Here is a 17,027-nt window from a genome sequence, read left to right on the forward strand (position 1 = left end):
TTGCAAGATTTTTCCTATCTTGGTAGTAGCTTTTTAGTTTGCTTTCCTTTTCAAAGAGCACAGTGCCAGTTTGTATGACAAAACCGGACCTTTACAGTTCTCAAGCAATGAATAAATCTGAAAATAAATCAGTATTATCTTTTAAGAAGTATCACTTGTCATGTCTCTTTCAACTACTTTGTCAGATTAGGTAGAACCCAATTAACTCTTGCTGCCCATGCTAATTTAGTCTTCAAACAGTCAATAACAGTAAAGTTAGGTTTAAATTATTAACTTTCTAAAATGTCAAGCAAGAGATAGTTAGCATTCTTTTATTGTTAAAACAGAAAGCTGCTAGTTCAAGTTACCTGGCAGACAGAGATCAGCAGGACGTCTACACCCACTATGCTGAAGGAGACTTTCAAGAACCACAGTGTTCAATATACCTTTGTTATCATAACGTATCCACTTACATGTTCATTTTAAAGCATATGTTAGCCCCATCGATTAATCTTGAACTATAATTCTTATTTAATATTAATTTCATTTAAAAAATGAGTAGGTTTTTTTTCTGAAAGGCACAGGCTGCCTTGTGATGCTCAACTGTACGCTACGAAGGTTTCAAAGACTTTTGAGTGCAGAGGACAGACTATGCCTGGTATGTATTTCTAACACATTTGTACACATTAGCAGAACAGTCTTCTAAACACCTTTTTCTGAAACCGTTGTCCTTTGTGTGAAACCTACCAACATTGCTCAGTAAAAGAAACTCCCTCCCCAGAATGCCGTAAGAACTACACCAGCATCGCTGCCTAAAAGAGTACCAGATTTATTATGTGATGCCAAGGGAAGAGAATGCTGGGATTGTGCAAAACTTATTATGGGATGTTTAGTGGAAGGACCAAAGATGAGGAAAAGGAGGAATTAAGACAGACCAATCATGAAGATGTGTGGGAAAGCAGATGGAAAGGGGGAAAAAGGGATTTGCTGAGTGCAGACAGGTCAGTATGCTTCCCTCACCACAATCCATCCTACATTTTTATTCAATTTTATTTTTACCCTCTGTGTGTGTGCACTTCCTACCCTGAATACATGCAGGAATGCTAACAGGCTTTAAGCTGGATGAGTCAGTGCATAGGGTAAGAGGCCTGTGAGCCAGCAGTGGAGCGGCCACACCAGCCCTGGGAGCTCTGCTTGGGCCTGGATGTCACCAGCTCTGCCAGACGGGCAGCGGCCGGCGGGCCGCCACCAGGCAGAACCGCTTATTAGTGGCCTTCATTTCTGATCAGCAGCAGGGCAGGAACAGGTTTGTGTTAATGCTATGTGTCTTCATGTGGGTGCCAGTAAAGCAGTAACTTCTGTCCACGTCGATCAGTGTGGCTGCCCCCGTCAGCAGCACGCCTGTGCGTGTGTGTGTGTGCATGCCTCTGGGTGCCTCTCTCTCGACAACACATCCAGTGGTTTCTGGCTTTGTTCACTGCCAATTCTGACAACGACTGTTTTGGCAAAATCAGTTTTATGTGGCCTTTACACCTACAGCTAGGTCTGTTGTAGGAGGGAGGATCATACAGTGAACAGCTGAAGCACTCAGAAGATTTGCCAACAACAAAAGCAAAAAGTAAAAGCCTCTCTGGCATCCCTGTTCCCTGCAGAGGGAGTTAACGGTCCCAGAGAGTACCTTCTGCACAGGCAATGTGCTAGCCAACCTGCCTCAGAAACAGCTCTGGACAGACAAGCACTAATGACTCTGCGAGTAGAGCAGGTATTCACCAAAAAATTCCAGAACTCCTCAGGTGTGAAATACCTGCTCATATAAGCGAACTTAACTTGCAACCTCTTGCTTTAAACTCCCCCAGTGACACATAACTACATATGCCACATTAGGGGAAGGAATCACAGGGTTTGTACAAGTCACAAAACAAATCATTTGGATTATCTGAAGGAGTCAACAGCCAGGTGGACACAGAAAATCAGGTTGATACGCTTCAATACCCAACAGGCATTTAACAGCTCTTTTACATAGGCTTTCAAGAAAAAAAAAAAAAAAGCAGAGATAGGAAAAAAGGCACTAACATGGATAAGTACTGTGAAACAGAATGAATGGGCAATGAAAGGAGGTCACTGGAGGAGTCTCCATGCTCTATGCAGTGGCTGTTCTGTTCAACATATTTATATGTGATCCAAAAAAACAAATGCAAGTATTTACATGACAAGGTCTACCAATAATATTAATGTACAAAGGACCAAATAATGAAAAACTGCAAGAAAAATCTCACCACACTGAGCAACTGGGGAAGGCTACAGTGGAGGAAATTAATCGCACTGAACATACAGTAGGTCTCTACAGTTCACACAATGAGCTGCGAGCTGACCGTTCCCACTTAAGAATGGGACCATGGTGTTACAACAGACAACTCTGTGAAAGCATGACCTCAGCAGAACTAGTAGCCAAAAAAAGATAATGTTCAGAAAAATTATGAAAGGAACATCATTTTGCTATCACATATGCTTGACTGGGCACTTGCATTGTGAATGGCGCATAAAGTTCAGCTCCCATTCCAAAGAAAATGTAAGAACTAGAAAAACGTACACAGTAGGGTAACAAATATGACCAAAAGCATACACCTGTTTTTACACAAGGAATGAGTACATAGAATAGGAACTGGCTTGGAGAAAAACCCAGAAAGCTGAGGGGAATATGACAGAGGTCCAAAAGAGGAGGCAAATAGGTAACAATCATTTGTCAGCTTTTTCAGTACAAGAATTAGGATGCATCTCATAAACCAGGAAGAACTAGATGAAACAAATTATGAAGGCTCGAAGAAAAGAAATCCCTTGCAAATCCCACCAAAAAAAAAAACCACAAAAGGGAGGGGTTTTAGGCACACATCTTAACATGTGAAACTTCTTGTCAGATGTTATAGCTCATGATAAAAGTTTCTGACTCTTTTTTTTTCAACATGTATTTAAGATCCATGGAAGAAAAAGAAACCAACCACCCGAGACAAAGCCAACCCCCCCCAAACCATTTAGAGCTAGTAAAGAAACTCATACTCAAGGGGTCTGTAGTCTGAAGCAGAGAACAGATTCTGGGAGAATATAAATGGGAAATATAATTAACTCCTCTGCCTTTTCTCATACTCTTCCCCAGACATCTCTGTTGGTCACTGGATATCCAACACCGTTAAAAGCAGACTGAGAGCGCCTGCAGAGCTGGAATCCAGGAAACAGGAGCCACTTAAGAGTCCATTCCACCGTGCTTCAACTGCAGAACTACAGCACGCTAATGCAGATCCATTTGTTTTGTTGCTGTTGCTTCACCCCTGCTGCCTACTGGCTCCTCTCAGAACTTTTCCCCTCCTTCATCCCCCAGAGCTCCCACCAGCAAATTCTTCTTCTAGAAAGGAAGCTCCCTATTATCAAGCACCCTAAAACACAGGGGATGTGAGGCACGTCAGTGACTTTGTTTTCACCTTGGCTGAAAAATGGTGTACTAAGAACACGCTTCACAGGGGACTTTCACTGGCTGAGACAGACACAGTTCAGTATTGACTTCAATAATGGAACCCTCCAGCATATGCAAGAACTAAACAGGTATTATATATAGGGATGTAAACTTTTGTATTTTCTGATAAACTCTGCGTTCAGATCCTCTGGGTCTTCGTATGTACCTCAGATTTCATGACTTAAGGAGCAGGCACTGTGTAAAGATACAATTGCTGCTCTAATACTTACTTTTTCTTTGTCCTCCAACAATGCATGATTTTTGGAGGTCAACACAATGCATTTCCATGCAGTTTTCTAGCAATCCACTGTGTCCACAGGTACAAATCTTGTAACATCCAACATCACCAGCTGAGGATGGAACCTGAATAAGTGTACCTTGACGGACAATAAAATCTGAGGCTTCTCCCAGTTTGCAACCTATATAACAAGGAGAAATTTTAGCTCGTATTTAGTAAATACTTTGGCAAGTGCCACTATCGAAACTACTACTCTGACTTGTGAAACTGCTAAGGTGTTCCTAAAGCAGCCTTGCTCTTGCCCTTTAGACAAATACACTCATTTCATAAAGGCAACAAGTAGCAGAAATAGAAGATGTTCTGAAGTACCTGTAGAAATGTCATTTAAGACAAAAAGACTGGTAATTCCAACAATTCTCAAGTAATTTCATTTTCCACAATTCGGCAGTAGTACAAAATGTATGCAATACGACAAATACCACATATGCTTCACTCTCTCCAATACCGAATCTTAATTAAAGGGTCTCACAAGCAAAGCGTAGTCATTTCCTCTCTCTCACGTATTTTGGTGTCTTCCTTCCCTACTTGTACATATTATGTGAACACTGAAGGATTCATATAGGTAGATGTGAGGAGGGGAGAAAGGGAGAAAAAGCAGGAAAACTGGTTTAAAAAAAAAAAGAAATAGAAGGAAAATTGTTTTCAAAATCACAAATAAAAAATAATAAAACAAATAGCAGATTAAAATTACCCTAGAAATTATGAACTTCAACAATTCCCCCAAAGCTCTCAACCAATAAAAAGACTGAATTCAAACATAAAAGTCACCTTATAACCTTTAGAGGAAGTAAACTGTCTCTTAAAAAGTTCTGGGTGAGCTTGTTTTCAGATCACTTTGAATGACTTTTGCAGCAAGTGAAGACAATACCACCTCTATAGCAATAATGCTCAGCTTTTCAGAAAAACAAAAATATGTTGTAAGGGTCACAGAAACCTAACAATGTCCCTAGGCTCACAAAAAGAACAAGCTGAGGTCTGTCCTCACTTTTAGAAAAGCATGACTGTAGCAGATGTATGAGTGAAGCAAAACCCAGTTTTCCTTTTTGTAATTAAAAATCACTGGAGAAATGGATCAGACACAGAACCACTGGAACAAAAGATGCTCAGGGAACAGATGCAAGACAGTTATGGCAATTCTATCACTTCCTTTAGAAAGGAGGCTGCTTCATGCAATTCAGTTTAAAAGTCAGCGCCACTCTCACCTGCTCAGTCTCTCTCAACACATGTGTTCAAGCTGTCACCAAACACAAGCTTTCCTCTTTGCTTCAAGAGCCATAGGTGCTATCTCCAGTCACTGAGCGATACGCTTTGCGACAAAGGAAGGGGAAAACCTGAGGCACGCACTACTACTAGATGAGGTAGAACAACGAAGGGGCTGTAGAAGCTGGGACATCCTACAGTCTCCCACCTCCTCATGTGGATTTGACCCTTGTTACCAACACCATCCAAGCCTGCCATTCCAAAGTGAGATAGCTGAAACTCACTGCACATGACGCTCTCTCCCCAGTCAGCTCGCATTTATGGTGGTGCGGGAATTAGACAATGCCTGTGTTCTAAAATGGCAGTTCCCAAATGATCACCAATGCCTTTCTAGCGAGGTGCATCTACATTACAGGTATCGCTCAATGGAGCAGCAGCAGAAGTGCAGACAGCCGTTACTGATGCATCTCCAGATGTCATCTTTAATGAGAGGCGGTACCATGGGTCTCATGGAAGTGCAAAGCAGCACAAGAAGCATTATTTGTATTTTTGTTGTTTCCCAAAGTCAGCATCGCTTTCCACCAAACTGCAAGTCTACATACAGATTTCTGAGAGACACAGAGCTAACCAGCCTTGTGGTTCTGCCTTTTGCCAGCCAGAGAACTCACAGCACTGCCAGTCATTAAAGATTAAGTGCTGAGATGCTGCATCAGTGCTGCAAGCTCAAGTAGTAGAGAGAAGAAAGGAGAGGGCAATAAATTACGCGCCACGCCACTTCCTTCCCAAGCCCCAAACCTGGGCACTCCAGACCCAGTGAAGCAGGAACAGTGAAGACCTTAAGAAAAAGTCTGGGTATTAATTTACTCAGACCAGAGCTAGTTACCCAGGAGCTGCTGGAGGCAGTCCGAGAAGCTGACCTGCCTGTGGAGAAGGCTTTAGGACAATTCCATGTAAGATACCACCTCAAACTTTAATATAGCACCAGAATTGCTGCCCACGCAAATGTACATCCCAGGGCACCCTGCTTCTGATCAGACCCTCAGAGCTCTCAGAATGACCTCCCAAGACCAACAGTCTGATTTCCATTAACATCAAAGCCAGACATAATGTCCATTTAATTCACCAGTATGGAAAGTAATGCAGATATGGCTAATAATATATGGAAATACAGGGCAATACATGTCACAGCGTCCGCAGCAACAGTGAGCTGCACTGTATTTACAGTACTGCATGCTTGTAATTCTAAATAGCAGGCAAGCTGCTTTGAGGCCATGTACGGGCATTTATTTCTTCTGAAGCAAAATAAGTAATGCATCTTCTAATAAGATGTTATGTTTCAGTGGACAATAAAACCAGAAACACAGCAAGAAATGAAAAGAGGTAGAAGGTAGGCTACAGATTTTGAAAACACAAGATAACTGCAGTAACAATTCTTCTGGGATATCAGCAACTAACTTTAGAACTTTCAACAAAACTTCAGTGCTGTTATCTTTACCAGCAAAACTCAGGTAAACCGAAATCCAAACCCCTTACCTGGCACACACAGGTACGGAAGACACACTTCTCCAGACTGGCAGCCTTTTCTGTTTACTTCACATAACTGATTAGCTGCACATGGATTCGGATTACATGGATGTGTAACATCTTCTACAATGTTACCTAAAGAACTTGGGCCTGAGAACAGAACGTACAGCATTTACATTGACTTAAATGAGGTTTATTTTTCTTCAACAAAGCACAGCATTTCTTACATCCAGTGAAATCATATTTTTGATGGTTCTGTGAAAAATATGTATTTTTTTAAAACTATACTTGTAGAAGCTTCACATGGCAAGATACTAACTGATTTCAAAAGTTTATAGTCCTCAATCTAGAAATGACAGCCCAAATGATTCTTCACAAGCAAAATATAGGTCCTCTACCTTGTGTTCAAAATAATTTTCTCTATATGACAAAAACACAAACTGACAATGACCAGCAGTTTAATCAAGACAAGTCCCATAGTCAACGATTAACAGATTGCAGGTTTAAAGTACACTTACTGTTTAACCAAGTTCGCTATCATCAATAAACTTTTGTTTTCCCTTTAACTCACTAGTAAAGTTCTCCTGTTACAAGACTAGGGAACGGGAAGGCAACATGGAAAAGCAGCAGCTAAAAGGAAAGCAACACCCAAAGCTTCAATACATCGTCCCTCTGGGATCAATTTATTTGTTGAAGCACACTTTCAGTTGCAGCTCTTACTAACCAAAAATCTACTGTTTTGAAAGTTCCTGGGATTCCAAGAAAGAAGTATCAAAGTTTAATTCAGAATAAGGTCTAAAATGGATAAATCCCATAAAATCTAAAAAGGTCTAAATGCTAGAACAGGAAGTAGTAATAGGGTAGAGCAGATTTGGAAAATAATGTCAAAAAATGCATTTAAATGAAATCTAGAACCAAGATGAAATTTTGCTAATACAATTGTGTTCCACTCTAAGGGATAAGACATGCTAGAAGAAAACAGAATCACAAAAATGTAATTCTTCCATATGCCTGCTAAATTAATGTTCTACTGCCCCAAGAGTTCGTTTTAGTTTTGGTTACTCTAATTGCACCGTTAAAGAATAGAGATTTTGCATCAGGCAAAAGTTTAATTTTGTACATCAAGAAGTCATGCTCTAAATCATGCTGTTGTTTAAGTGACATTTGAGATCAGTCCTCCCAAGCATGACCAGCTTCTGTCCTGTAAATAAATGGTGCTAGTGATCTTATTGTCATAGTACTTTTTTTGGCATGCGAGATGACTTCTTGAAGAACAGAGTTTTCTTAAAGTAAGACTAACTAGTCTATTTTCAAATACGTAAAAATCACTGAAATTCAACAAGCCAGATTATGAGATGATGCAGACGAGTGTACTTGTCCCGAATATACAGTCCCCAAAATAGAAGTGTGGTGAGTTAGCCTTGGCTGACAAACTCCCACTCAGTGCCCCCACCCCAGATCGGGGTGGAAAACAGGTGGAACAGAAACAGAGGAGCTCACGAGCTGAGATAAAGACAGGGAGACTGCATTAAGAATTACCATTGTGGGCAAAACTGATTTGACCTGGGGAAAATTAACTAAATTTACTGCCAGTTAAAATAAGCATCTAATTACAGATGCAGGTAACAGGAACTAAAAGACAAACATTAAAGCAACTTCTTTCTTCTCCAGGCTCACCATCACTCCAGCCATCTCTGCCCCTGTCCCAAGTGACACAGCGGTGATTGGCAAGGGGGGACTGATGGTGACTGTGGTCAGTACACAGGAGTTTCTCTCTGCTGCTCACTCCTTCTTACCCGCTCCCCTGCTCCAGCATGGGCTCTCCATGGGAGCAGCTTCCTTCTGGGTACGCCCACCTGCCGTAGCACGAGGTCCCCCACAGCCTGCCTCGTGGCCACCTTCTCCGCCACGCAGCACCTCTGCTCCTCTGACCTTGTGCCACCTCTGTTGTTTTTCACTCTTCCTGATCCCTCCTACACCCACCTGGCATTTTTTGCCCTTTCTTCAACACGTTCTCACAGAGGCACCACAAACTTTGTGAAGCAGCTCAGCTCTGCCCTGTAGCAGGCCCACGCAGGGCTGGCTGCGCCTGGCACACCGCAGCCCCTGCAGCCTCCGCTGCTACCAAAGCAACCTGGCCACGTACACCCAGTGCAAGAAGGAATAAGTGTCATGAACTATAGTGATGTGAACAATCCAGTTCTCTCTAATACCCTAAATAAAATGTCTCAAATTCAATACAACTTCTTTAAAAGAAATAATGACAATTATTAAAAGCGATGATAAGCATTCCAAGTACCTTGTTTCTTCGCATAGGCATGTTAATACTTACTCAGGTATGTATCTAATGGGATGCAGTTCTCCAAGTCATCTGTTGGAGATAAGAGCTCACAAATACTTTCAGCTGAGTGGCCTTCAGGGAATTTATTATGATCTCCACATTTCTTCAGTATTTCCACACAATCCGATCTTCAGATAAATAAAGAAACAGAACTTCATGAACACTACTTCAAGAAAAAAGGTCCTGTATGGAAAAGGCTTCTTTCCATGTTCTTCCTTTCACTGAATCCATGATTTTCCTCTTCTGCCTCACAACAGAGTGTTTATTTTTATATATATATATAAAAATCAGGGGGAGGAACAAATGTGTGACACAAAGACAAGAACTATTGCTTACAATACTCTTATACTTTGGGCTTGGCAAACTTCATTTTCTGTGGCATCATACGCATGTATCTCTCAAGACCAAACATTTCCTTGATTTACTAACATCTAATATGGGTTGAACTCTATTTCACTACCTGTACTAAATTAGCTGGTCTCTTTTCTACCCAATCACTTAGTTTCAAAATCTATTTTTTTTAAAAGATAAACTTCATTTTTTTTCCAGAACTTTCTGTCAGCTGAAAATCTGCAGTAGGTCCCAACACAAAAAAAGAGGAAAGGTTTTGTAGACACCACAGAGTGCCAAAAAACCTCCAACAATAAATCAGCTTTACAACGGAAGCATGTACATCCATCTCGTTAACAGGCAAGCACCTTCCCGTCCCAGTGATGGAGATTCAAGCAACGGCAACTACACAAGCTCACGTTCTTTTGTGCTTGCCTTGCCATGCTTTCCTAATGTAAGTCAAACAGCCCTACAGCAGTCTTCTAGTTCTCATTAAAATCCTTAGGCTGAAGCTCTGAACTCTGTCCCCCCAGCCCCCCCAAGTACTTACTTGCAGATAATACTTCCTCTAGATTTGCTGTGGCAAGGTTTAATCTGCAGTGAGCAGGCAATTGCCTTCCACATTTCTGGCTGGCATTTTTTAATGTCAAGCACGGGAATATTTATAAATGGCATCTTAATACTGCCTTTTTCCCACAGCTTCATGTCATTCATGGCTCCCTGGTCTGACTGAGTATTGCAGCTCCTAAAAAGTTCTGTTGGTCTTAAAAAGAAGAAGTTAAGATATGGCATGTATACAAGAAAATAAAACACCACACATCTCTTCTTTCACCATATGAATTCTACAGCCTTGATATAGCTTGATTTTTTTGTGGTATAAAAGAAACAAAACCCTTCCACAGCTAAGCAAGATCGAAATCAACTTGAATTCTGTCTTTAAGGAAAACAAGCTTTTTGAGATTCAGGACTGAAACTCCCTTCTCATCTCTACCTCTTAGACCAAATATCACTTAATTTTTTTTAACCTGAGGAAAGGTGACTTAAAAGCAAGTATCTTAGGTATCCAGAATATCTGTATGAATGTTTCCTGGTAAATCACTAATGCAAGCTGATTTATAATTTACATTTGCCCAGGCTGCATCTATCACATACGTAATTCTGCTACCTACGTAACACTCACACCACTGTATACTATCTGAAAGACAAGCCAGAGATCTTTAATAGCTAACAAAATTTTTAAATGTTTTCTTTTGAAACCAATTATTTAATTTGTAACCTTGCAATTACTAATTCAGACACCACTTTTAAATCATGAATTTTGCCCTAAAAAGTATAAAACTACAGAAATATCTGAAAGAAAAGGAATTTTGAAAAAGGGGTAATATATAAATTTAACAAGCGTCTTTACATTATTTATAATAAACAGTGTTCCAGTAATCATAGCTCACTTATCTATACGGTAAGACAGAGCAATATGCTGCTAATACATTATGACATTTTACAAGTTCATGGGTTTGCTTTTATTCTTGTAAGTTTTGTTATGTCTGTTGTTAAATACATTTCTAGAAGTTTATTCTAAAGAAAAAATTTCATTTTTAAATTATGTAAAAAAATGTGTGCAGAAAGACAGCTACATACAATCTCAAAATAAGCCTGAAAAACATTTTACTTTATTTTTTTAAATCAAAGCACAGGAATTCCTTTATAAAATATTCAGTGTCTCTCTCCTACCTGTTATTAAAATTAGTGCAGTAAGTAAGATTTCTACAGCCCAGCTGACAAGGTTCTCGTACATCTGCTAAACAGGTCAACATGGAAACTTCAACTGCATTATACTCACAAAAGCGATCAAATTCTTGCCAGCTCTGTGAATTGCCCCAGCTCGTGCTATAAAGTTTAGTGCAGAGCTCTCTAAACAACAACAACAAAAAAAAATTGACAAAGAACATAAAATTAAAAGAACAGCAGTCATTCAGCTAAAGCAGAGCCTATCGTTTCCCCGCTGATGACAACAGCCTATGCTCGCTGTAGAAAACTCTGTTAGTGATACTGAAAGACTTCAGAATATAAAACTGCAGTATCCAATAAAAATGTGATAGCTGGAAACCTGAACTAATGACTTTAAGGTGCAAACTATCCCAGCTAGTTTTACTTGTAATAAATCTAGTTTGATATGATAATGAACAACTTCTAATTCCCCATCCTTCAACTTCACATCACTCCTCCTCCTCCTACAGAAACAACTGGCAAGCAAAATACATTTCTTCTCTTGCCCTGATGTTTGAAACAGGCACACTGGTTTTTTGCTTGTGTTTGAGCTGTTTCCTGGTGTCAGTGATACCCAAGCCACTTTGATCACAGCAACATCCTACAAACTACAACTGTTCCCACCCCATCTGAAGGTACGGAATTTTGCTGTGGTATTAAAGTCTACTGCACATTGAAAACATGAGAGAAGGATCCATTTTTAGAACTCATTGTTAAAGCAAGCAGCTAAAAGATATTGTATCAACTGCTTTGTGCTTCGATGTTCTAAAAAAATAACAACTCCAGCACTCTACTACTAAACGCATTGTAAGATCCTGCTGCATACTGTTTTGTTATGGGAGGGTTTGATAGAAAAGGAAGCGACAGCTCAGAAATCAATGTTTGCAACTTATTTTGACATATTGATGCACTTAAAATGCAACAACAATCTATTTCTAAAGTGGACAGAAAATTGCTCGACACTAAAAATGCTCCAAGTCAGTTATTTGCAAGTGTGCAACTATTTGCTGCAAACCTTTTTTTTTTTTTTTAACATCAGAATAGTTAGTTCCATTATTTAATTATTAACTAAATAATCTAAGCTATTTTTCACTGACAAAAATCTGAACAGCATCTAGTAAGGAACAAGCAGCAACCAGGTACTTGAGAGCTTGTGCAGTTTGCTGGCTCCTTGGCTCCCTTCAGCACCTGGTTAAGGGCTCTGCATCTTGCTGCAGTATCGGCTGTCACAGCCACATGCAAGGTACAGGTTTCAGTAATTACTGTGTCTCCTATAAATAGCCAGTGCTAAATGTGAGAAGTGATTCCTCTTCTACAACTACTTTTTAAGATACAAAGTAAGTATTGGACAGAATGGGACACCCAGGTGACTACCTAAACCTTTACTTTTCCTAAGAATTCACAGAACTCTGTTTGATGTACACGGCAGAATTCAGGCAAAGGCTTGATACGAGATAAATTCTGAAGCATTTTTACAAGTGGCCATGAGGGTAGGGAGATACTGACCTACACGTGGAAGAATTTGCTTTAGAACAGCAATGGAGCTTAGCTCCATCGAGGCCTGTTGAAGGCGGAGGGTGCACAGTGACTCCTGGGTGAACAGACCTTGAACTCTCAAGAAAGCATTGCCAAAGCGGGTCCTGGGGGAGAGGCATTGTTTTACAACCCTCTATAAGTCCATCAACAATTTCAAGCTCTGTTTTCATTGACATCAGAATTCGTTTACAAGCAGTCTGACATGCATAGTCTTCTGCTCTATCACAGCAATATAAACCTGTCAAAAAATTAAAAATAATCAATGATCAAGCATACAACAACCACCAAGATGCATGATGTAACAGCCCTCAGAGAAAAAGTTCTATAAGAAGGCTTTCCTCGCCCCGTCCCAGATAATCTCACAGAAAATTGCTGCTTTTAAATGCTAAGATTCAACTCTGGAAAAACACAACAGTGTTATGTGGAATCAAAAACATAAATAAAAATCAGTAATGCACCTACAAACTAAAGTTATCATTTTATAAACTCATATAATCAAAATTATAATATAGAAATACATTAATACAATTTATAAAGACTCATACAATAACACATTTTATATAAAAATTGCATACAATCCTCAAACATTTTCAGTATTTTTCACAACTTTCAGCAAAGAAGAATTTTTTATACTTACTATCTGTAGGATTTCTCATTGGATATGACTGTGTATAGTTGTTAACACAGTGTATAAGCTGAGGGCTAATAGATGCACAGTAATTTTCAACTGCTTTAATTTGTGAAGGACCAGGAGAAGAGTCTGTCCGAAAAATTGCTTGACAATATTCCCGACAGTTTGTGTGATGACCTGCATAACTGCAACAGAGTGACCCCACTGGGGAAACAAAGAAACAACAGAAAATCTATGGGTTCCCAAACAGAGAAACGAAGAAATGAGCCATGTCTGTACCACAATGATGCTCAAGGTATTACTGTGGAAAAAGAAAAGAAGAAATTCTTCTATGCTCTATTAAAATAATCTCCATCTACAGAATGAGTGGGAGGATCTGTAATCAGCCAAATTACATTTTTTGTTTGGCTGGAGAAAAAAGTCCCTACAGCCATCCTGAACTCAAGTTCAAGACACAAGCAAGACAGCTGAATTTCATCATCAGCTATTTTGTTCTTATTTAGGGTAGCCAGACAGAATTATTAGACAAGTATTATTAGTAAACAAATAAATAGAGTAGGATCCTATAACTCATTCAAAAAAATATACAGATGGCATCATGTTTCACCCATTTTTCATATTTTATTAAATACACAGTTCTTGAGGAATATTTTTACTAGAATTAATTCTGAGATGCTGATTTCATTTTATATAGACAGACATCGGGCAACAAAACACTTGCATGATGCAAGACTTTATCCAGGCATTTAATTTTCTTACTTAACACTAATCAAATGAACAAAGCAGAAGGAAAAGATGAGCTTCTAGGTTATCATCAAAATAGAATAGAAAAAACAAATACACATGAACAAATTAAAAACTAATATAAATTATACGAGTTGCCAAATCCCCTTATCACTGAGCAAGAAAATTCACTCTTGTGGTTTGTCCTATGGAACTGAATCCATGTGATCTGTGTATATGTACACCCACAGAATGCTTACGTTTTAGAGATAAAAGCAAAGAACGATATAAAAGGAAAACAAAAAAGACAAGCTATTCATTACATACTTACTTTCATTTCTGTTAATACAACTAAAGAGAGCATTCTGAAATCAAAACAAAAAGAGTGTTACAAGCCAGAAAACTTCAAATAAATATTTGTGTCCGTTCATTTCTTCTAATGAGCTAGTAAGTCTAACTTGGTTATTATTTGTTCCAATTAGATTGGATTAAAACAAGAATACTATACAAAACCACCGAATGTAGCAAATTAAAAGATTAGAGGTCACCTGAGTTCTGTGTGCACTTGTAACAAAATAGACAAATATTCAAGTGAGCAAATAGGAAGACTTCCCTGGAATAACTTAGAAACAGCATGCTATAATAGGATGTCCCAAAATGTCTTTTTTTTTTTTTTTTAATGGCAGTAATTTTAGAGATTCTATGTGAAAAAAAAGTCTGCACAGACGCAAATCTAAAATCTCAACTCAACAGCAATACACCTTGAAAGCTAAAGCATGCCACCAGCTCCCTCAGACAGCAGCCAAAAGGTACAGCTGGGGGTACACAACATGCCAAGTGACAGAAGGGAAACGTACACCCTGCTGTTCTGTTTCAGAGGACTCTTAACGCACAGAGCAATCACCGAATGGTTTGTGTAGGAAGGGACCTTCCAAGGCCATCTAGCCCAGCCCCCCTGCCACGGGCAGGAACACCTTCAGCTGGATCAGGATGCTCAGAGCCCCGGCCAGGCTGGCCTTGGATGTTCCCAGGGATGGAGCACCCACAGCCTCTCTGGGCAACCTGTGCCAGTGCCCCACCACCCTCATCATCAAGGATTTCCTCCTCACATCCAGTCCGAATCTGCCGTCTTCTAGTTTAAAGCCATTCCCCCTTGTCCTATCGCTACAGCCCCTGCTAAAGTCTGTCCCATCCCTCCTGTGAGCCCCCGTTACGTGCTGGAAGGCTGCAGTGAGTGTCCCCGGAGCCTTCTCTTCCCCAGGCTGAGCCACCCCAGCTCTCCCAGCCTTCCCTCACGGCAGAGCTGCTGCAGCCCTTGGAGCATTTCTGTGCCTCCTCTGGACCCGCTATGACAGGTCCATGTCTGTCCTGTGCTGGGGCCCCCCGCACTGCAGGGGGTCTCACCCGGGCAGCGGGGCACAGCCCACTCCCTCAAGACTACTGAACTCTTGCCCAAAGCAACCACGGCCTCCCTCACACTGAAAAAGCACATTCCTTCTTAAAAAAATAGATATAAGCATATAAGCTTTCTGGAACTCTGTGAAAAGGTGAAGTCACAAGGCTGAAATTCCAAAAGGTAGTAGCCAGTTATCAAAGACTTTAAAATCACGGTTGTGAAAAAGAAGAGACATCTGTACCTTTTTCCACACCTGACCTCCAAACTTGTCAAAACAGCCATGATGAAAAGTGATCAAATATATTAACATAGTGACAAAACACAATCCTCATCTGCTTGAAGTTCCTGATCTCCGTAATTTCCCCTACCCCCACCATTAAATAAATCTGTATTTTACACAGCATATAGAGAAGAAATCAGAAATGCCATCATACTGATCCATGAACATAATGTGGGATTAAAATCTTGCTTCAGTACAGCAAAGTATCATGTGTGCTACTACCTCCACCTAAGGAAAGGAGGAGACCCCAAGACGCAGCCCCAACCCAAGCTCCGCAGCTCGCCGCATCCACCCGCGCTGGTCACCAGCACTTACTGCCCTGCAGAGCAGTGGGTATCCCCAACAACCTGCCTGGTATTTTTGTGAAAATTTGTACTGCTGCAAACAGATGGAAGTGTTAGATTTTTAAAGTAAAGAAAATATAAATGCGCTAGGAATCACCTTGAGGTTTTAATGTTCTTTTTGTCTGATTGTTTGGCGTTGTCCTGGTCTAACCCTGGCCGGCAGCTGCATACTGCACAGCCGCTCACTCACCCCCTGCAGCGGGATGGGGAGGAGACTCAGGAAAAAGGAAAAACTTGTGTTGTAAACACTGTGTTTGCATCTCCGCTAGGCAGCTTCAGTACACAGCTCACACCTCCTGCACCCTTCCCTGACCTCCAGAGGCATTGCAAAGCCTGACACCAGGACCAGCAAGCATTAGAGTCCCAACTTCGTACCCCACGGGAGTGCTATGCACTAAGCACAAGCATTCCACCAGAGAACCAGAGAATTCTACAATCCCACTTCCCCTTGTTATGATTTTTTTCCCTCATGCAAGTTTTGTAAGTGCCCAAGTAAAGCGTGATTCTTTTAAAAATGTTTTTCTTCATTTTCATGGCTATCTTTATCCTCTTTTCTGGTGTTCATTTAAGAGCAAGCACTTCAGAACACAGATTCTCCCTCTGTGTGAATTAGCATTCAAACGAATTACCACTCCTGCAGAGGCAGTTCTGATGAAAACCTGAAGAGCCAAAAGAATTATTTACTGTACCAGAAGATGGAAGACTCACATTTTAACTTAGATTTAAAAAGCTCAAGCCTTGAAGTTTCAGTTTCTATCATGCCATTAATGATTTTATTTTACGCTTTAATTTAAATCACAAGTTCCAACTTGCCAGTTAACTCTTTATGCCATGTAAATCATAGTGCCACAATCCTGTCTTCTACGGTTTCACAATTATATCATTTGGATAATATATTTCTGGATAGTGAAATATGTTAACAGTAAAAAGCAAGATCTTAAGAGGACAGTTCCATTTACTGTTGTGAGCAGCATCACTTTCTTCTATTTAGTCAGAAATTACTTTAAACCATGGGTAAACCACGGCACTTGTGGCACTGAAACAATGACCCTAGGAGAGTAAACACAAATCTAACTTGAAAAATCTAAGTCTGTTCTCCATGAATGCCAGCTACTTATAATTTTAGTGATCATGAATCAAAGCACAGGTCTACTGAGAACACCTCACACAAAA

General features: G+C 40.2%; 1 protein-coding gene across 2 annotated transcripts in view; it reads right to left on the minus strand.

Moving 5' to 3' along the window:
- RECK (reversion inducing cysteine rich protein with kazal motifs) overlaps positions 1-17,027 on the minus strand; it is a 66,275-nt gene that overhangs the window by 16,590 nt on the left and 32,658 nt on the right. For both annotated transcript variants that reach the window (XM_037381668.1, XM_037381669.1), the window contains exons 7-14: positions 14,166-14,199; positions 13,118-13,315; positions 12,451-12,718; positions 10,909-11,088; positions 9,728-9,940; positions 8,839-8,975; positions 6,516-6,656; positions 3,715-3,903 (exon numbers count right to left, since the gene is read on the minus strand). In XM_037381668.1, coding sequence (XP_037237565.1) covers positions 3,715-3,903; positions 6,516-6,656; positions 8,839-8,975; positions 9,728-9,940; positions 10,909-11,088; positions 12,451-12,718; positions 13,118-13,315; positions 14,166-14,199 — 1,360 coding nt within the window. The remainder of the gene's footprint in view (positions 1-3,714; positions 3,904-6,515; positions 6,657-8,838; positions 8,976-9,727; positions 9,941-10,908; positions 11,089-12,450; positions 12,719-13,117; positions 13,316-14,165; positions 14,200-17,027) is intronic.

The sequence above is a fragment of the Falco rusticolus genome, chromosome 3, assembly GCF_015220075.1.
Source record: "Falco rusticolus isolate bFalRus1 chromosome 3, bFalRus1.pri, whole genome shotgun sequence".
Taxonomy (NCBI): domain Eukaryota; kingdom Metazoa; phylum Chordata; class Aves; order Falconiformes; family Falconidae; genus Falco; species Falco rusticolus.